Genomic DNA, 22,222 nt, shown 5'->3' on the forward strand with positions numbered 1-22,222 from the left:
CACCTGGCTTTTTCATGATCATTTGGAATGGTTTTAACAGTATTTTCTTTCTCTTGTAAATTTTGCTCTATGCTGCCCTGCTATGAGCCTATAAATATTTTTATAAATAAAATCAAACACAAATTGGGGGACGAGGCATAACTGTAATAGTTGAGAGTATGAGAGCTTCATGGTTTCCCTCATCCCCTGCCACAATGATCAGTCATCAGGAAGAATCCAAGCAAGTGGTTCATGGGGCAGGGCTGTGTAACCCTCCCCTATTCGCTGTATGCTGCTGGCTCCCGTTCTTTGGCTACAGCCACACATGATCCTGGCAGTGCTGCACAGCCTAGAAGGGAGAGAAGAGAGAAATTAGACCCAAACCCAAAAGAGGCAATGCAGACATTCTGTAGTAGATTCTGTAGTAGCTACAGAAGCTACCTGGGAACTTCAGGGTCTCTGCAGTTTCTGTGCTGAGGGCATGTGAAAGCTCTGGTTTAGCAGCTCAAAGTGGAATTAACTTGTGGGAAATGGTTGCATTTATAGACTGCAAGTGCCGCAAAAGCCCAATCTTATTACACCCTTTCACCAGGACCTCCTGTGCCAATTCCATACAATATAATGAGAGGGGCTGCCATGGGATTCCAAGCTGTTGTCCTACAGTGATTATCTTGGTAGCCATTGACAGATGGAAACTTGAAACATTGCAGCTAGCTTTGTTTTTCTGTGCAGGGAGGGGTGTTTCCCATGTCTACTAATAAACAGGAAAACACTAAAACATGGAAGCACACAATAATAGTTTTATATCCATCTATCTATCTCACAGATGCAAAGAAGGATGACTTATATTTTATTTTTACAATATGCCCAAAGACTTCACCCACAAATGCCTTTGTCAATGGGTTTTTCCTTGTTTCTTAGGGCTTGCCCACACTTGCACTTGTCCCCTTGCCTAGAAATGGGTCCAAGTGGCTTTCCACTTGCCCCACCACTTTCTCCAGCCTGCTCTTTAGCACTGAATTGGAACAAATGTCAATCTGTGGAAAAACTGGGTGATGTTTGCTTTGATGCAGTGGTAAAGATTGGGTTTTCCTGGGGGAAAGCAGCAGGGCAAGCAGATGAGCCCTTAGTGAACCAATCTCAAAGCTTTCTGTTGTCAAAAGACCATTAGGGCAAAATCCTGGCATCTGGAGATAGATTTCTTCTTTTGGCACATTACAAACCCAAAGAACCAGCACTCCATTCTCACCTTGCATTCCTCAGCAGTGCTCAGGCTGGAGCACCAATAAGTGGGGCCCTGGGCACAGGCAGTAGTTCCTGGAAAAGGCTTCTCAGCCATGCAGGCTCCTAGTTCCTGTTAGCAAGGAAAAAACTTGCAGGTGATTAGAACAGATGATGGTGTCCCTTCCAAATCTACAATTCTATGAAGAGAAGAGGCAGAGCAGTCCATGCTGCTTGGCACCTTTACTTGACATAATGTGTTCACCTTTGTTGCTAGAAACTTCCCATTTCAATATAGGGATAGTATCAATTGGGGGCCTCTCTGGGAGATTCTGAGATGGTTAGAATGGCTTGAAAAGGGGTTTTCCTATTCCCACCTCTTCTTTCTCTATAGGTTCCAGGAGCTATAGAGGACCATTGCCCTGATGTTCTAGCAGCACCCATTTGGCTTTTCATCTTCCTCTTTTGCATTGATTGCTTTACAGGTCATCTTAGGCTTTAGTATCTGACAACTTCCCATATCTGAATTTGGTTCTGCTGGCCATCACTTAAGAGTACCTGCCAGAAGGGCAATGACCAAATGTCAATACAGTACACAGGAGTAAGCAAGGTATGCTGTACTTGGGGAACTGAAGAACCAACTTCCGGAAAGTTTAGTTATGTTCAGGAGACCATCTACTGTTTAGTTGGGGACTGATCCACATGTCTTGCTTGTGTCCAGAAGCTGAGTGTCAGCTTGCTACACTTTGAAAAGGCTTTCCAAACCCTCTATGCTGTGCTCCTCAACTATAACATCTGAAAATGCTACACCAACAGTGAGCAATGTGAAATTGAATGTTGTTGTTCTATCAAGGATGATAGCCTCGTACCTGGCATGTCCTCTGGGCGCTCCAAGGCTTGGTAAGCAGTAGGAACAACTTTGGCTCATGCTGATCAATGAAGCTTTTGCACTACAAAACAGGAGGAAGATAAGTAAATATTGAGCCACTGCTCATCTGGCCTCTTTGGCTTGGCCACCTGTGCACAGAGGGTGTTAGTGGAGTATTGGGACTGGCTATTTCACTATCTATTGTCCATGGGCTGGTACAAGTGAAGTTGGGTACAAATAGAAAATAGGAATCATCCCTCTCTCCACTGTTTAATAATAATAACCACAACAACATTGAGACTTTAGACTGCCCCCATTCCTTGCTCCTATCATGTCTTTCTCATGGGCAAGGCTAGTCAATGTGGTATACCCAGATGTTGGGCTGCAACTCCCATTGTCCCTGATAATTGGCCATTCTGGCTGCGATTGATGAGTCTTAAAAAATCTAGAGGGCACCAGGTTGGGTAAGGCTGTTTTATAAGTGGCAGTAATTATTCAGTCTCCTAGATGGTCACAGTGATGGGAGTTGTAGTCCAAACCACCTGGAGGGCACCAGGTTGAGGGAAGGCTGATGTAATTGTGAAGAGTCCCCAGGTAGAATTTTGGGAAGCTGTGATTTTGTCCTTACTCTCTCGCTGCCTGTTATGCATTGGGCTGCTTCCCAGCATATCTATGGAAGACCACCGTCTTTCAAATCCCTCAAAACTCACCTCTCTCACAACTTCTTAGCCTCCCCATATCCTGCTGAAACCGAAGCCTAACTGAACTGACATTTAGTTCTGTCTCCCCTCTGGCAAACCCAGTGAAGTGCCCTCCAGATATCGTTAGACTACAATTCCTAGTGTGGTATAATGGTTAGAGTGTTGGACTAGAATCTGGGAGACCAGGGTTCAAATCCCCACTCAGCCATGAAGCTCACTGGGTAACCTTGAGCCACTCATAACCTAACCAACCTCACCTGGTTGTTGTGAGGCAACTGTAGGGAGGAGAACAATGTATTCTACCTTGAGCTCCTTGGAGGAAAGCTGGGATATAAATATAATAAATAAATAAAAAGACTCATCATCATCCTCCCCAGCCAGCATAGCCAATGGTTAGGGATGATGGGAGTTGTAGTCTAATAACTGTTGGAAGGCACCAGACTATGAGCTTAAGAAAGGCAGCTACTGCCTGGGTCCCCGTTTGTGATTGTGACACGGGGCAAGCCACACGCTCATTCCTTGCTGCATCAGAGTCGGGGGGGGGGGGGAAGCAGCGGCATAAAGGGGTGTGGTGAGGGTCCTGGGCCTCTTCCTCCAGCTAGGAGGACAAGGAAGGCCTTGCAGTGTTCATCTCATGCCATGTTTGTATGGGAACTGGCCTTTGCATATTGTTAACAATCCTTTGAAGAAGGCTGTGGCTTTTTGCTCTTTAGGGTAACCCACCTCTTCCCAACTCCGAAAGGTGTTGCTGCAGGCTGTCAACAGAGCTGCTTCCATTTCAGCCCTGCTGCTGTTGGGCTTGAGGGTTGCCTTCACCTGGGTCTTGAGAGCCAGGCAGGCTTGGCAGCTGTCAGCTGGGCCAGAGAGTGACAGTGGAGGGGTCTCTGAAAGGGGGAAAAGCACAAAGAGGCAGGGCTGAGGAGCAGTGCGGTGTTTTGCATGCGCGCGCGCGCGCGCACACACACACACACACACACACACACACAAGCTTTATACTTTCCCAGCTACCCAATTCCCCAATTCCTGGATCTCAGTCTAAGCAGCCAACTTGCTATAGCAAGTTGTGACCTAGGGTGTGATCACATTACCACCTCAGAGGGCAATGAAGTTCCACACTCAACCCAAAGCTGTTGGCTTCATTAGTCTCTGATTCACTTCTGTTTGTGTACACACCAAGGGGAATCGACAGGGGTGGGAATGTCTTTACCTTAGCTGTAGGCAAATTAGGAACAGCTTAAGGACTTAAATCAGTGCAATCAGTGCAATTGCACTGGGGGAGGAGATGATGCTCTACCTTGCACCCCTAGCAATGAGATGGTGTCCCCCGCCCACGTCCCTTGTCCCCTTGGCAAAGAGATGTTGGCCGCTCAGAGCAGCAGAGAAGCAGCCCAGGGAGCATGCACAGTGGGTGGGTGGGCTCCTAGCCACTCTCAGCCGCCTCCCTGGGCCTGCACCATTGGCAAGGGCCAACCTAGCCAACCCCTAGGTAATCCTCTGCATCTGTCAAACAGTGGGAGAATACAGGCAGAGTGTCAAAGGATGCTGTTTGCATCCTTTGCAAGCATTTGATTGGGTGGCATGCTTGTCTGGACTGACAGACAAGCATGCCACCCAATCAAATGCTTGTTCAAACTGGCAGACCCCACCCTCCACAACCTCCTCTTCCAGCACCTTCTGGGGAGAATTAGTGCCCTACAACCAAGTGCACCCCAACTTTGGTGCATGCCTGCCTGCAGGGAGCTTGCTCATTTTTGCCTTCTGCAGTAGGAGGCAGCAGTTAGTGAAAATGAATGGGAGGGAGGCAAAGGGTGTCCACATTACCGCCTAAGAGGGTAGTAAGGTCCCGCCCCCATGTTTCACAGCTCTCCCCCTCCTCCAGCTGTCCACATCAGCAGGGCCTTATTCTGTTTCTGTACACAGAAGATGTACACAGGGAGAGAATGTCTTTACTGTTTGCATAGGGGGTCACACCTTGGCTAGAGACAAATTAGGAATGTTTTAAGGACTCTGAAGTGTGCAGCTGATTTGAGAACTAATGAATCAAACTGGCAAAGTACAGGTTACTCCTGCATTTTGGATAAGATACTACGAACACGGATTAAAAATGCAGCACCGGGAACGCAGAGAATGCACAGGAAACAGGAGTGTGAACAGAGCCAGTCTCTGCTTTCTAAAAACTCTTTGTTGTTCCCAGAATCGTATGCAAAGCCGGTTTGCCCATTGTAGAGAATAGCTGGGCTTGCATTGTATTCCATTGCTAGGGCGTCTCCAGGTTGTTACTGTTGGGGGGAGGGATTCAAGGGCATATGGGGAAAATCTAGTTTGGCAGTATTGAAGTGAATAAAAACTATCATCCTAGTACAAGTCTACTTGGGAGACAGAAAAATACAGACTTTTTGCAATTGGGTAAGTGACATGGTAATGCATTGAAAAGTGTGGAATAATGCAATGGTTAATGGGAAGATGTGCAAACATCACACAAACCGATCAGGATGGAGGTTCAGTGAAGACCAGTCAGAATCTTAAATTCTGGCTTCTGCTGGTTTAGCTTAATCCAGGCCTTGGTGTGAAGTAGGGCCAGTGAGAGGTGTGGCCTAGAGAGAGTTTTGAGGGCCACATATTTGGCCCCTGGTCCTGATTTTCTGACCCCTTGACTTAGCCTGATGTGGCCTGTGGAGGAGCAGAGGTGAGTATGTGGCCAGGCTGCTTCTTGTTCTGGATGGCAAGCTGCTACACACAGAACCAGCCAAAATGATGGAAACTGTCCAGAAATTTCTCAGAGTGACAAACATCACAGATTACCACAAGATACCAAAGCACCACCTAGCCCACCAAGGTTTTAGGTTGTCTGTACCTGGGCCACAGTTTTCTTCTGTGGCACACATGAGCATCATCCCGCAGATCAGGTTTGGCCCCAACTTGCCCATTACCGCGTCTACAATGGTCACAGTGTATTTCTCCATCAAGCACTGGCACATCCCAGCAGCGGCTCCTGGTGCAAAGCGGCAGAGCTGGGCCATGGATTTGCCAATAGCTTCCTAAGGAAGAAGACAAAGGACTTTGGGTGAAGTTAGTGGCCTGCCCTGCGTCTGAATCCAGACTCGGAGACATCATTCTCAACTTGAAAACTGCCGCCTGCCTTGCAGTTTAGGACACATGAAGGTGGAACCGAGGAAGATGCCAAGAATCACCACAAGGTTAATAATAATATTAATAATAATAATAATAATAATAATAATAATAATAATAAATTTTATTTATACCTGCTCTCCCCAGCCGAAGCTGGGCTCAGGGCGGCTAACAACAATCAAAATAATCCAACATTCTAAAAACCTTTCATTATAAAAATTAATTAAAATCAAATTGATGGCAACCATTAAGCAAAATTCTGTGCAGATTGCCAGAGGAGGGAGTCAGGCTGCGCCCTGACCAAAGGCCTGGTGGAACAACTCTGTCCTGCAGGCCATGCGAAAAGATGTCAGGTCCCGCAGGGCCCTAGTCTCTTGTGACAGAGTGTTCCACCAGATTGGAGCCGCAGCTGGGAAAGCCCTGGCTCTAGTTGAGGCCAGCCTAACCTCTCTGTGGCCTGGGATCTTCAGGATGTTTTTATTTGCAGATCGTAAGTTCTTCTGTGGGACATACCAGGAGAGGCGGTCCCATAGGTACGGGGGTGCTAGGCCGTATAGGGCTTTAAAGGTTAAAACCAGCACCTTAAACCTGATCCTGTACTCCACCGGCAGCCAGTCCAGCTGGTATAGTACCGGATGAATGTGATCTCGCAGCGAAGACCCCATAAGGAGTCTCGCCGCAGCATTCTGCACCCGCTGGAGTTTCTGGGTCAGTCTCAAGGGCAGCCCCACGTAGAGCGAGTTATAATAATCCAGTCTGGAGGTGACCGTCGCGTGGATCACAGTGGCTAGGTCAGGGTGAGAGAGATAAGGAGCCAACTGCTTAGCTTGGCGGAGATGAAAAAATGCCGCCTTTGTTATAGCTGTAATCTGCACCTCCATAGAGAGGGAGGTATTGAAGATTACACCCAAACTCTTAACGGACGATGCTGGCACTAATTGCACCCCCGCAAGAGATGGGAGTTGCCCATCCCATATCGCCCCGTCCCAGCCAGAGGACCTCTGTCTTCGAAGGATTTAACTTCAACCGGCTCCCATGTAACCATCCAGCCACAGCTTCCAAGTATCTGATCAGTGTGTCTGGGGCTGAGTCAGGATGGCCATCCATCAACAGATAGAGTTGGGTGTCATTGGCATACTGATGGCAACCCAGCCCAAAACTCCGGACAAGCTGGGCGAGGGGGCGCATAAAGATGTTAAAAAGCATCAGGGAGAGAATCGCACCCTGAGGCACTCCACACACCAAGGAGTGGCGCGATAATTCCCCCCCCAAGCACCACCCTCTGTCCCCGACCAGAGAGAAACGAGCGCAGCCATTGAAGGACTGTGCCCTGGATCCCCACGTCGGCAAGGCGGTGGTCCTGGAGTTTGTGATCGACCATGTCAAAGGCTGCTGACAGGTCTAGAAGAATCAGCAGCCCCGACCTGCCTCGATCCAGCTGCCTGCGGAGATCATCTGTTAGGGCGACCAGAGCCGTCTCGGTCCCATGACCAGTGCGGAAGCCAGACTGGAATGGATCCAGAGCCGATGTTTCATCCAGAAACCCACCAATCTGTTCAGCAACCGCTCTCTCAATCACCTTACCCAGGAACGGAAGATTCGAAACCGGGCGGTAATTGGATAGATCTAAGGGATCTAATGATGTTTTCTTTAAGAGCGGGCGCACCACTGCCTCCTTCAGTTCCCCTGGGAATATCCCGGTGCCAAGGGATAAAATGATGATATCACCCAGGGGGGCCCGCACCTCGTCTGGACACGCTCTAATCAGCCAGGACAGGCACGGGTCGAGAGGACAAGTGGTGGGCTTTCCAGCTCAGAGGAGTCTGTTCACTGGCTGGGGATATCCGGTCAAAGTGGTCCAATACTGGACCCGAGGACAGTTGAGGGGCCTCCAGTTCCTTTATTGTATCCAAATTGGCAGGGATGTCATGGCGGAGCAACAGGACCTTCTCCACAAAAAAGCTCGCAAATGCCTCACAGCTGTGTGTCAAATTGTTATTTAAATTTGGCTGTCCTTCAAGGGACTTTAAAGACCTAATTATACTAAATAATTGCACCGGGCAAGAGCTAGCGGAGGCAATGGAGGCCGAGAAGTAGGACTTCTTAGCGGCCTTCACTGCCATCTCGTAGGTTTTCATAAAAACCCTATAAGATGTTCTTGAGGCTCCGTCACAGGCACCCCGCCATACTCGCTCTAGCCGTCTGAGGTCCCGCTTCATTTTCCGAAGCTCCTCGGTAAACCAGGGAGCCCGGTTTCTGCGGGGTCGCAGAGGGCGATTAGGTGCGATCTCATCGATGGCTGCCAGGAGCTGGATATTCCAGCCCTCAACAAGCTCAGTCAATGAGTCGCCAGGGGGAGCAAGGTCCTGCAAGGCTTGGCAGAATCTATCAGGGTCCATCAGCCTCTGCGGGCGAGCCCAAATCGGCTCGCCACCTAAGCAGGGTGGGGGTGGAAAGTCAATCCTGGCTTTCAGAGCATAGTGATCAGACCATGGCACCTTCATCGAAGGAGACGAGATCACATCTATACCTATGCCAAAGATCAAATCCAGCGTGTGGCCTGCTTGATGTGTGGGGCCCAAAACAAACTGGGAGAGCCCTAGTGTCGCCATGGAAGACACCAGGTCCAGAGCCTGTGAGGAGGGAGTGGCATCAGCATGGAAGTTGAAGTCCCCCAATACCAATAGGTTAGGGAACTCCAAGGCCCAGCCGGCCACCGCCTCCAGCAGGCCTGACAGGGTGGCTGCTGGTGCGCTAGGTGGCCGGTACACCAGCCAGACAGCCAAGCTCACCTCGGAGCCCCACACTAGGCCAACACATTCAATGCCGGGGATCGATGGCGATGGTAGAGCCCTGAAAGAACAATCTTCCCGGATTAATAATGCCACCCCTCCCCCCGGCCCACAGTCCGTGACTGGTGGAGGATGGAGAAACCCGGGGGCGCCATCTCTTGTAAGGTAACAGTTTCCCCTTCGCGCACCCAGGTCTCAGTCACACAAGCCAGGTCGACCCCCTGCGAGGTGAAGAAATCTTGCAGGGTGGCGGTTTTGTTGCCTATGGACCTGGCATTGCACAGCACCAGTGACGGAGGTGAGTAATCCTTGCTCACCCTACCTTCGTCCCTCGGGATGGGGCGCAGATTGGAAGGGGTACGAGCATATCCATATCTCGATCCCCTTCGCCTATAACATCTGCCCCCACCGGCATACCTCCCTCGCCCCTCCACGGTAGCAATCCCAAGCCTCATACCAACCTCCATTTACAAAATAGAAAAACAAACCAAACCAAAAACAATTGTACCAAACAAAACCAATCCCCACCCCACTCAATATCCAACCCCAAACCAAAATAAAACGGAACAAAATAAAAATACATCAATAAAAACCACTGTTCACGGTGGTACAACAAAGTAAAAAGTAAAAACCCCTTTAAAACACTTTAAAATATATAAAAACACCGCTGCTGCTGCTGCTGCTGCACTGTGAATTGGGAAGGGCGCTCCCTCCTCAGGCTAATTCCACAGGAGGGAGCGGCCTTCCCCAAAACCCACCGTGCAGCAGCAGCAGCAGCAGCAGCAGCAGGTTTTATTCATAGGGCCAGTTAGGGTTGTGGGGGGCCAGTGGCCTCAAGCTCAAAGGGGCCCCCCTATTTAGACAATTTTTGGCATTCAGTTGGTTTCACAGCTGTTCATCATATGAAATTGTGACACGCTCTCTCAGCTTAGAACTCCATTTTTAAGTAAGCAAATCAGAGATGTGTTGTTTTTCTGACATAGATTTTGCCATATACTTAATATCAGCTGTGAGCAGTGCTTTCCTGGGAGTACTAAAAGGGTACACAGCACTGGCACCTCTCCCCACCATGTTACAAGTGTGGCACTCACTGTAACAGTACTGGCACCTTTGTTCCAGAAAAAAAAGCACTGACTGTAACATTGCATGAAAGCAGGATTTCCCCTCAATAATTAGATAGAAATAATGCTTTAAAAAATGTGGAAATAAAAAGCATTCAAATAATAACTCACACTGTCCTATTTTATTTTCATGTCATCATTTTTTCATGTCTTTGTTCATTCTGGATAAAGGCTTCAAAAGCCAGAAAGTGGCCTGGGAGGGCCTGTTTACAGGATGTGCATAGAATTTATTAGTCCAGCTAGATCAAAGGTCCATCTAGTTCAGATTCCCCACAGTGGTGCCTTTGGGAAGCCAGCAACTAGTTACTGATATATACTAAAAGCCAACTACTGAATAGACTTTTCTATGTCACTTTTAAAGGAATCTAAATCGGTGGCCTTCACCACATATTTTGGCTATTATGTGACAGGACTCCTTCCTTTCCACTTTCCCCACATTTTTCCAGCTCAGTTTTGGCTAAGTTGCCACAAAAGAGGCTGAAAGTTGAAAAGACAAAGACCTGCCCAGTCCACTCATCCCTGGAGCTTCTATTCCACCTTTTCTATCAGTTAAACTTTTAGCTTCCTGAGCTTTGGTTGCAGACACTTTCACAAGCTTAATGCTGAGGTCCAGAAACATTTAAAAAATAAATAAATAAAAGAACAATTGAGAGTCTCATGATGTTGCATTCTGGACCAGAGTTTGGATGTGTAAAGCAGCCTTCTTCAGATGTTTCAGACCAAAATATCTATCAGACCCAGTATGATAGGACTCTGCTGTCTGGGGCTGATGGGCATCGTGTTGGAGAAGGCTGAATTAAGGCACAAAGAAAGGAGAATACAATACCTTGGGGAGGCTGGATTCAATCCGGCCTACAAGGTTCTTGCACAGCCAACACTGAGGCAAAACATAACGCCAGGGCCAAGGGAAGAGCAGCTCCTCCTTGGGATTATCCTGGGAAAAGAAATAGGAATAAGTCGTGTAGCAGGTAGGCACAGAAATTAATCAAAGGTGCAACAGAGCAGATCTCATTTTGGGGAGATTAACGCCCTGTTCTTACTGGAGCATAAATGTTCCAGCTTCGGCTACTTCACTGCACCCACCTGAGGGGTGCACTCCCCGCCCCCCAGCTTTGCCATTTATGTACCATAAAAGCCTAGGGCTTGCCAATCAGAAGGTCAGTGGTTCGAATCTCCGCAACAGGGTGAGCTCCCATTGCTTGGTTCCTGCTCCTGCCAACCTAGCAGTTCGAAAGCATGTCAAAGTGCAAGTAGATAAATAGGTACCGCTCTGACAGGAAGGTAAACGACGTTTCCATGCGCTGCTCTGGTTCGCCAGAAGCGGCTTAGTCTTGCTGGACCGAACGATCAGGGGTCCCTTTACCTAGGTTTATTGATTCTCCTACTGACCCACCCACTGGACTCTTTCTCTGCCCGTTCTCCCCTACCCTTACCTCATTCCTCTTCCTTTCTATCTTCCCTCCTGCATTGCCCACTGCAGTGCAGCTGTAACTGGGTGCTTAGCATATTTTTAGTGGTATTTGTTGCCTTATAATGGTTTCAAAGTGGCTCTATATATGCTCTTGTGCACCAAACTGTAAAAAGGTTTTTCTAAAAGGCAGGATATAAATGTTTTAATAAATAAAAGGTAAAGGTAAAGGTACCCCTGCCCGTACGGGCCAGTCTTGACAGACTCTGGGGTTGTGCGCCCATCTCACTTAAGAGGCCAGGGGCCAGCGCTGTCCGGAGACACTTCCGGGTCACGTGGCCAGCGTGACATCGCTGCTCTGGCGAGCCAGAGCCAGAGCCAGAGCCGCACACGGAAACGCCGTTTACCTTCCCGCTGGTAAGCGGTCCCTATTTATCTACTTGCACCCGGAGGTGCTTTCGAACTGCTAGGTTGGCAGGCGCTGGGACCGAGCAGCGGGAGCGCACCCCGCCGCAGGGATTCGAACCGCCGACCTTTCGATCGGCAAGCCCTAGGCGCTGAGGCTTTAACCCACAGCGCCACCTGCGTCCCGTTTTAATAAATACATTTTATTTATTTATTTATTTCATTTATGAAGCACCTTTTCTTCCAAGAAGCCCAAAGTGCTCCTCATGACAACCCCGTGGAGTAAGTTAGGCAGTCACTGGCCCAACCTCAGTGAATGTCATGGCTGAATAGGGATTTTTGCCCTGGTTTTCCAGGTCCTAGTCTGACACTCTCTAGCCACTAGAACATACTGGCTCTCTTTTGAAACCATTATAATTTTATTCTGATGGGAAAGTAGAATGAAGTAGGATGCTTTCCTAGACAACTGCTTAGATCAGCCTTCTCTGACCCAATGCCCTCCAGATGTTTGTGGGTCGTACTGTCAAACATATGGAGGTTACCAAGTTGTGGAAGGCTGGCTTAGGGGTTCATACAATTTTCTTTCACTGGACTGGAGTTCATGTCATCAGAAGAGGCTCTCCTTCCTTACCTGGGTCTTGTTGTTGGGCATAATAAAAGCTTTGCCTTGCAGTAGGTGGATCTGTTCTGCCATCTTTTGAACCAGCACACCAAAGATGTCCTTGCTCTCCAGTGGGTCAGACTGGCAGAGGCCAAACTTTGCACATACAGCATCGGGTTGCTTAAGGGCAGAAGGGATAAGGAATGAGAAAGGAATAATCCCTCTCCAGTTGCCCTACTCTGAAAGGCAAGGCAGAGGCATGCCCGCCAAGTGGCCTGTTTTTCAAGGGACAGTCCCAGAATTACGAAAGCCACCCCAGCTTCTGGTTTGAACCTGGGATGTCCCTATTTCTCCCACTGGCTGCCGCGAAGGAGCATCTTATTGCCTCTCCATGGCTACCGCTGCCAGGTTCCCCCCCTTGGGCAGCTTGTAGCAGCTGCTGGACTGCAGGTGAGGAAGAGAGGCTGCCACCTGTGAGGGGAACGCCCCCCATGACACACCAGCTCTGAGGTGCAGGCAGAACACAGGGCTGCCCTGGGCAGGAAGAAAGGGGGAGATGAGCAGAGTGAAAAGAAGTCTTGAGGTGTTTTTTTTTTTAAAAAAAATAATGATTCCAGCATCCACATCTAATCTTGCCTCTTTCTAAAATATATTTATTATTTATTTTTAAATAAATTTATTGGTGTGTGTGTGCTTCTTTCATAAAACAAATTTTCTGATAAAAATTTGATTTGCAGGGGGGGGCACAAAAATGGGGAGGTCATTTGTGGGGCAGGGGGAGTGAGAAATGTTCCTGTTTTAATCTGAGGAATGCTGGAGGGTATGAAGAGGTGGTCCTTGCAGCACAGGCCCTGGGGAAGTTTTCCTGCACAAGCCCCATTGTAATGTGCAAGAACTTCCCAGTGGAATGGACCAGATGAGCCTGTCAGCTGCTTAGCTGCCCTTTCAGGGCATCCAAAACCAACTACCTCATGACAGAGCAGCCTCTGCTTTCCCTCCCTTGCCCTCCCTCCACACAACAGCCACTGTGTTGTTTGTTGTGGAGAAATTATTTGCCATTGATGTGTGTGGGGAAAGGGCCACTTACAATCTGTCCTTCTAAGGCGGTGATGAATAGAGAATAGTAGGTATCCACAAGCTCCTGGCATCTTGGGATTAAGGTCTGAAGTGAAAAAGCCGCACATTCGTGTTTCAAGTAGTTCTGGATGGCCTTCTGTGTGGGAACAGCAATGTTTAGAGAGTAGAGGGGAGAACATAGGACAATTTCTGGGTGCCAAGATCCAAGTTTAGGGGAAGTACTTTTTGGGGAGAGAACCCCAGCAGATACTTTAAACATGCAGCAAAGTAAAGTGTGGAAATATAGGCTGTAACACCTTTAAAATGTGCCCCTCCACATGAGTTCCAAAATGTCCCCTTAAAATGTTTCTTTTCCTTGTTTCCCCAGCATAGGAAAAAGACCATGTTTCGTAAGTTTAAAAAACGGTTTACTTACAAATTCTCCATAGGTGAGAGACATGTGCTTCAGAAATAGTTATACAGGGAGTAAAACTTTGCCAAGTGGTGAAACTTCCTATAGGAATTCAAGAGTGGCTCATGCGGGTGAGTGGAAGCAATCAAGTAGAGTGAAGAACAAAGTTCCTCCCAAGGTGGTGGGAAGTGGACATAGCTAAGCCTGGCAGTATAGCTTACACTATAGTATTAACCTCTTCCTATATTAAGTAGACATGCATGTTTGTGATATGAGGCTGGTTACCCCACACATAGGAAAAGCCTGCTGGATCAGGCCAATGGTCCACCTAGTCCAGCATTCTGTTCATAGCTGTCAACTTTTCCCTTTTCTTGTGAGGAATCCTATTTGGAATAAGGGAATTTCCCTTTAAAAAAGGGAAACGTTGACAGCTATGATTCTGTTCTCTTCTTTTAAAGCCATCCAAGTTGGTGGCCATCACTGCCTCCTGTGGGAGCAAGTTCCATAATTTAACTGTGTGTTGTGTGAAGAAATTTATTTCATCCAACACTCAGCTTCATTGGATGTTTCTAAGTTCTGGTGTCTGGGAGCTATTTGGGCAAGACTGAGATCTCTGTCCAGCTGTCTCTCACAATGCCTGCCTCTCCTGGGACTATTCATACAATCAGCTTAGCTAAGAACATCAGAAGACCCCCAAGGGAGCCCTTTCTAGTCTAACAGCCCGTTTGCATAGTAGCCAACCAGACGTCACAAGCAAGACCTGAGTGTAATGGCCCTCTTCTCGCTGGTCTGTCCTCTTTAACAGCACCACCCTACACATGTTCACTCATAAGTAAGAACCACTGAATTTAGTGACACTTACTCCCAGGTAAATAAATGAGTATGTAGGGTTTCAGCCTGAAACCCACATGTTTTAGACTGCAGATGCATAATGGGTTATTTTTATTTACAGGATTCTCCATGGTATGAAGGGAAATCTGGGTTAAATGTCAACAAAAGGTACAGACTAAATGCTGCTGCAAAAAAGAGAGAGAACAACCTTGTGGGCAGCAGCAGCAGCAGCAGCACTAATTCCACACATTCCAGCTACCTGGGTTACCTTAAAGGTTGACTCCTTGGCCATGCGAACAAGGATGGTAACAATCTCTTTGCAGTCTGCACAAGTGTCTTCCTGGAGGAAAAATTAAGGAAATGAGGGCAACCTGAAAATGCAGCTGTCACAAAACCCTGGGTCACCGGCAGAAAGTGGGCAGGCAACCACTGGGCTTCTTGACACAGCAACCCAATATGCCAAAGACAGAGACAGTGCAGCTGTCCCCAACTAACCCCACCCCCAAGTTTTAACTTCCTGCACCAAAGTCAAGTCAGAGGAGGGAGAGAGAGAGAACAGCAGCTACTCACTTGGGTGGCACTGTTCCATCCAGCCTGCATGCAGTGTTCCCAGGCACCACACTGGATGGCCGTCACGAGGTTCTTGCACCAATATGTAGGACCTTTGGCACATCCATCCTCAATGGAAATCTTGCCAGCCAGCACTGGAAAAGGGCAGAGGAGGACATGCCCTTGTGAGCAGCATCATAATGTGGGCAGGATAATATTGTTTTATAGGTTTGGTGGGAAGTGGTGTGGAGGGCAGTCTGGAATCTGGATGACACACGTGATCCTTTCCAAACCTGTGATCCTGTATATGTGAGGTTAGAATACACCTGTCATCTGCACCTTAAAGGGTGAGCGCTATTGCCTTAGAGACAAACGAGGAGCCCTTTCCCCACCTCATCTGTCTGGATGATACATCATCCTAGGATGTAGAATAATAGGCCATGAGAGGGCTGTGTATGTGAGAGCTGGGCTGATTTGGGAAACTGGAAAGATGGAGACATGTCTTGCTCTGTGCTGGACTTGGGGCTCCCCTGGAAACCTGATGGGGAAGCAAATCTGCTGAGGTGTTGATTCTGTAAACCCTTCCATCCTATGCTCAGGTATATAGGTAAAAATGTAAAGGTAAAAGACCCCTGGACAGTTAAGTCCAGTTAAAGGCGACTATGGGGTGTGGCGCTCATCTAGCTTCAGGCCGAAGGAGCCGGCGTTTGTCCACAGACTGTATAAATGAATATAAAACCATATATCCTAAAGAAACCACAGTCTCTGTTGACCATTCCAAGCAATCTGAACCCTGGATAAGCACTGGAACTCCCGAAGTCTCTTTCTGCTCAAGGAATAGGGTACACAAGACAATGTGCTCATCTTAAAGTCAAGTCTCTGAGTCGTAGACCACAGGAAGCAGCGCAATGAAATCTCAGTTGACGCACTTGAAAAGCCAGGGAGGGAAACAATCTCAGTATTTCCAGTGTTTGCAGCTCAGGTTCTCCTGGACTAATTTTCCTCAGTCGCATGATGAGGAGGGGCATCGGGGCATGGTTGAGAAATTTTACCACTTAGGTTGTGTACTCAGGTTTGTCCAATATTTGAAGTGGAAGCAAAAGAGGCTGCCTGGTTTGCAAGCCAGCTGTGGTCAGAGATTTTTGGGCACTCCTAGCGCAGGAGCAGGGAACAGACCTGGACCTCACAGGCTTCAGAGGGTGTGGACTCAACCCTACCAGTTGCTCTTACCTTGCCTTCTGTTGCACTCTTTTTCCTTCCATTTTAACCCCTCCTTTCCTCCAAGGAGCTCAGGGTAGCAGTGCCTGCATCTCCCCCACTCAACTATTTTGTGTGATAGATTAGCCTGAGCAAGTGTGACCGGCTCATGGCTTAACTGGCTCTGTGAGGATTTGTGTCTTTCTCCAGTCCTAGCCCAACACTCTTAACTATTACAACATGCTGTCTTTCTAGAGAGGGAGGTAATTCAGTGAGGAGCAAGCTGGATTCTTTATGGCTGGAGCTATTGGGTTTTGTCAGGAACCAGGCTCAGCCCCCACCCAGTGAAGGCTAAACCTGCCCTGTGGGTGACTTGCCTCTGTTGTCTGGTATCAGGAATATAGGAAGCTACCTTATCCTGATTCAGAACATCAGCTCATCTAGCTCAGTTATCTATAAAGGTAAAGGGACCCCTGACCATTAGGTCCAGTCGTGGCCGACTCTGGGGTTGCGGCGCTCATCTCGCTTCATTGGCCGAGGGAGCCGGCATACAGCTTCCGGGTCATGTGGCCAGCATGACTAAGCCGCTTCTGGCGAACCAGAGCAGCGCATGGAAACGCTGTTTACCTTCCCACTGGAGCGGTAACTATTTCTCTACTTGCACTTTGATGTGCTTTCGAACTGCTAGGTTGGCAACGGGAGCTCACCCCATCGCGGGGATTCGAACTGCCAACCTTCTGATCGGCAAGTCCTAGGCTCTGTGGTTTAACCCACAGCGCCACCCGTGTCCCCAGTTATCTATACTGACCAGTAATACCAGAGTATTTGTTTGCCCTCCTAAATTAAAGATTGTTATCATCTACTCTTGCTGTCTGCTTATTTTGGGTCCTTTTATTTTTAACTGGGGTTTTTTTTTACCTATATTTTGATAAATTTATTATATATACTGTTTTATTGCTAATTTTTGCATATTTTATACTATTGGAAGTAATTCACTTAGATTTTTTTTTTAATTGTTGTTGTTGTTGTTTAGTCGTTTAGTCGTGTCCGACTCTTTGTGACCCCATGGATCTTTTAAATTTAAGTGACATTAATAAATTGACATGAATGGACTATATGGAACTGGCGGAAATGACTGGCAGAATCCGAGACCAGGGAGAAGAGTCGGTGGAGGAAGATTGGAGGAAATTTAAAGACTATTTACAGAAACACTGTAAAATTAATATCTGTTAGAAGGATGTTGGAATAATATTATATGATTTTAGCAGGAAGGATATAAAGGATTTGGGAATAACTGACTGTTAATTGGTGAAAGGAGGAAAAGTAAAGTTACATTATATTAAGACAATTTACAGGACAAAAATTTTAAAAGAGGGAAAGGATTTGCTGAAATAGATAATAGACCTAGAATACAAAAAAGGGAGGTGTGAGGAGGTCAAGGAAATAAGCTAATGAAAGAATGGTAATGAGGAGATCTGAGGCATTTTCTTTCTTGCATTTTTGTTTTTGTTTAATGGGTTTTATTTCTCTGTCCCCCCCCTTTTTTATATTGTGGTGTGTTGTTTTGTTTTTGTTTAATGTGGTATGTTTATTTTTTCTAACTGTAATTGTTGAAACTTTAATAAATATTACATATATATATATATATATATATATATATATATATATATATAAATACATGAATAAATGATAAAAATTAAAGAACACTATGCAAACCAGTGGAGGTAGTGCACACCAAGCATGACCAGTAGCCATTGATATCCCCCATGAATTTGCCTAATGCTCCTTTAAAGCCACTAAGTTAGTGGTGATCACTGCCTCCTGTGTGAGTACCAGTGTGAATAAGTTACTTATTTTATCTGTCCTGAATCTTCCAACATTCTACTTGAAGTTCCCAATGGCCGTGGGGAAAAGGGATGCCCCCCCCTCCTCCTGCCCCTTCCCCAGTGCTTACCAGCAGGACCTCCGCAGAGCAGAGTAACGAGAAGCAGGTGCCACATGGTTGTGCTGTGTAAAGACCCCTGAATACGATTCTCTTTTATAGTTCTGCTGTAGAAGGAGGGGCTTGTGTGGCACCAGTGGAGAAGATCTGCGGAGATCCTGCCCAGCTGAAAGCATCATGTTACCAACACATCTACAGTTTCACTCACGCTCAAGCTTGGCTTCCTGTTGGGCATGTAGCCCCTCAGTTCTGAGATGTGGTGAGGAACTAGAGTTACAAGTACTTTGTGTTTGAGAATTCCCATGTAACTCTGCTAGAGTGGAGGCCCTGATCAGTGGTATAACATGAAAATACAGCCCTGAATTAGTTGGCACATATTCTTCAGTTCCAAAGTACAGTCCATTTCTGCAACCATTCCAGTCCTAGGAACCCTTCACCTCTTCTATTCTGGTGCTTCCACACCAGCTGGTTAGTCTGGAATGGGCATAGTGTCTTCTTTATTTTTACAGAACATTTCTCTGTCTCTCCTTCCTCTCAGGACTTTAAAAAAATTACTGGGAAATATTATTATGTTTGTTGTTGTTGCTGAATTTATTTACCACCCTTTATCCGCAGGTGGCGCTGTGGGTTAAAGCCTCAGCGCCTAGGGCTTGCCGATCGAAAGGTCGGCGGTTCGAATCCCTGCGGCGGGGTGCGCTCCCGCTGCTCGGTCCCAGCGCCTGCCAACCTAGCAGTTCGAAAGCACCTCCGGGTGCAAGTAGATAAATAGGGACCGCTTACCAGCGGGAAGGTAAACGGCGTTTCCGTGTGCGGCTCTGGCTCGCCAGAGCAGCGATGTCACGCGGGCCACGTGACCCGGAAGTGTCTCCGGACAGCGCTGGCCCCTGGCCTCTTAAGTGAGATGGGCGCACAACCCCAGAGTCTGTCAAGACTGGCCCGTATGGGCAGGGGTACCTTTACCTTTTTATCCGCAGGTATAGTCAGAAAATTGACTTTTCCATGCAATTTTATGTGGTAAATATGACCTTCTGTCTACTTTGGAGAGTATTCTTGATCCCAAGCCCTCTTATCTCCCTCACATTCTTACTGTTCCCCCCTGTAGGACTGATCTGTAGTCTTGTGGATATGCCAGACTGGGGCTCCCCATCTCATGTGGGGAGCAAGTGTCACCAGTAAACTCCATAATTAATAGTGGCTTAGCTTTCATAGAACACTTTTGGAATGTTAAATGTTAAACATTGAGTGGTTTAACAGTCAACCCTGGGAACTCTGCAAATTGTAGTTCTGTGAGGGAAATAAGGGTCTCCCGGGACCCTTGAAAAGCTACAGTTCCAGGATTTTTGAGGGGAAGTCACAGTTGCTTAAAATTGTATAGTGGTACTTCTATAGTAAATGATATAGTAGTAGTAGTAGTGCAAATGAGGCCTGTGTGAAGCCTAAGAAGACCACCTGCTGACTTCTGGTTCATCTGTTCATCATTTTTCTACACTGATTCTTAGATGTAGGGCTCATTCAGGTATTTACAGTGTCATAGGATTTGCTACACAATTTGGCTGCTTGTTGCTTTACCTCTTTGATGACTGGAACTACAGCACTCAAAAAGGAGGCTGGGCTAGGTGTGGAATGTAGCCGCACATTCTAGAATCAAGGATGGGCGAAGACTCTCTTGTTATGTGGACGTATTGATTCCCACCAGGAGTATAACTGCACTTGGCTTTTCCTCTTTTAGCTGAGTGGGACTCTTGAAAGGGAGCTTATGCAACTAAGCAAATAGCATCTGAATAGAGCCATTCATCCGTTCCTGGACTGGATGACGAGGACCATCATCAACCTCTCCATTAATGAGCATATTGGGACTGGATGCTGTTTGCAGAAGAGGGCAGGGACCCTCTTCCCAGATTGCCATGTTCCAAACCTCCTCTTAACTTAAAAAAATGTGTATGTATGTGCAACTTGTGCAATGCTGATGTCACACACCTATCCTCGTGATTGATTTCTTGAACTAATGGCAACTAAGGTAAATAAACCAAAATAAAAACATAGTCCCTGCCCACACAAGGAAAACAAGAGTACAGGAGAAGGGGGGTGTCAGGGACTGGACAGAGGAAGAAGGGTGGAGACCGCCTCCCCAGCTTGAACCTTCCAGAGAAGAGGAAGACATTATAGATTTACAAAAGTGGTTTGTGGGGAATGTACAACCTGCTGTTAAAATGGAATACACAATATGAAATGGTTAAATCGGCTATGATAAAGTGGGCACAGGACATTGGGCACAACATTATGTTTGAGGACTGGGAAAGGTTGTGGACCATTGGGTTGAACTTCACTGCATGTAATGCTTTGAAGGAAAATGTAATGAAAATGATATATAGATGGTACATGACCCCAGTTAAACTTGCCAAAATATACCATTTGTCTGATAACAAATGTTGGAAATGTAAAGAAAATGAAGGAACATTCTTTCACCTCTGGTGGACTTGCCCTAGAGTGAAGGCTTTCTGGGAAATGATATATAATGAGCTGAAAAAGGTATTTAAGTATACCTTCACTAAGAAACCAGAGGCCTTCCTTTTGGGTATTGTCGACCAGAAGGTGTTAAAGAAGGACCGAACATTTTTTATGTATGCAACAACAGCAGCAAGGATACTTATCGCTAAGCACTGGAAAACCCAAGATCTAGGACTTCCGGTTGGCGCCAGCGCTAATGGCGGCTCGCTCTCCGATCTCTGGAGAGGGAGCTGCTCCACGAGTTCGGGTCTGACCGCTACGGCGAAGCGGGGACCCCTAAAATCACAGGCGCGGAAGCCTGTGAACAAGGAGACTCGGTGGGCATCGTTTGCGCCCCCCTTTACTGCAAAAGAGCCTTTTTAAAGGCTCCGGAGGAGCATCGGGGGTGCGCAGAGCTGAGAGTCGCTACCCAGCCCGTGGAGTGAAGCCGCATCGCCATTAACGGAGAGCGCCGATTCCTTCCTGAAATTTGGACTGAAAGAGACTCCCGTGAGTAGGATTGGCAACCTTATCGGGGCTTTAAATTAAATTTCCTAAAAATTCGGCCGAAAGTGGGGACGGTAAATAAAGGAAGTCTGCCTTCCCCAGATTGCATGATTGCTAAAGCAACGGATCCAGCAAGCTGCAATTGATATATTTAAGGATAAATTTTTTAAAAGGACTAACCCCAGCATTGAGCTTAAGTCCCCCCCTAGTAAGCAGGAACAGGGGGGGGGGAGAAGAAGAAAGGAAACCTGCGGGAAAAGTTTTAAAGGGACAATTTACTGCAGACTCTGACTCTGGGAACGGACTGCCTGGGTGAAGCACTTTGACAGGCAACTGTCAGATGTGTTGCAAAGTGGGGACTTTATTGACACAATATATTGAGACTTTGTAGAAATAACATGGTTGCAACTAAAAAGACTGAGAGAAGTTTTTAGCAACTCTTTCCCTCTGAGGGTTTTTGGATTCATTGTTTCCTTGATCTACTGAACATTTTGGCTCCCTCTAGAGGGTTGAAGGTAACAGTTGCAACATTGGCTGTTAAAAACAAAGTCACTGGATTTTTCCATTCAAGACCTGTTCCTGTGAGAACGACCTTGGGACATGAGTGGCCCTGCAGAGGAGATAGCAACAAGATCTAAGTCTAAGGCAGCACAAAAGAAAAGGGGCTCTTTATCAGGACTTTTGCCAACAGGCTCAGGCGGACAGGAAAAAGGAATAAGTGCATTCATGGAGTCAGTGACGCAGGCATTACTGAAAATAAATGAATCTTTAGAAAGATTGAATAAACAGAGTACAGAAAATACTAAGCAACTGGCAGATTTAACGGCAAAATTAGACCTGAACACCAAGAGTGTGACATCTAACACACAGATTATACACAAATTGGTCGAGGAAAATGCCACAATAAGGAAGATTGCAGAAGAAGCTAAATCCACTGCGGAATCTACACAGGAAAATTTAGTACCGGTTTGCAGGAGGCTTGACCAGCATGAGGCGACCCTCTCTTTATGGGACAT

At 47.1% G+C, this 22,222-nt stretch overlaps 1 protein-coding gene across 1 annotated transcript; it reads right to left on the minus strand.

The window, feature by feature from the left end:
* Positions 1-123: 123 nt before the first annotated feature.
* SFTPB (surfactant protein B) lies at positions 124-18,363 on the minus strand. Its single transcript, XM_079989256.1, has 11 exons — positions 18,225-18,363; positions 15,095-15,228; positions 14,793-14,864; positions 13,313-13,438; positions 12,256-12,405; positions 10,638-10,745; positions 5,624-5,807; positions 3,493-3,653; positions 2,070-2,150; positions 1,229-1,333; positions 124-328 (listed from the first exon to the last, which is right to left on the minus strand). Exons 1-11 carry the CDS (start codon positions 18,268-18,270, stop codon positions 293-295), a joined length of 1,203 nt encoding a protein of 400 aa, XP_079845382.1. The 5' UTR covers positions 18,271-18,363; the 3' UTR covers positions 124-292.
* Between the last annotated feature and the right edge of the window lie 3,859 nt (positions 18,364-22,222).

This window comes from Podarcis cretensis (genome assembly GCF_951804945.1).
Source record: "Podarcis cretensis genome assembly, chromosome: 8".
NCBI classification, from domain to species: Eukaryota; Metazoa; Chordata; class Lepidosauria; order Squamata; family Lacertidae; genus Podarcis; species Podarcis cretensis.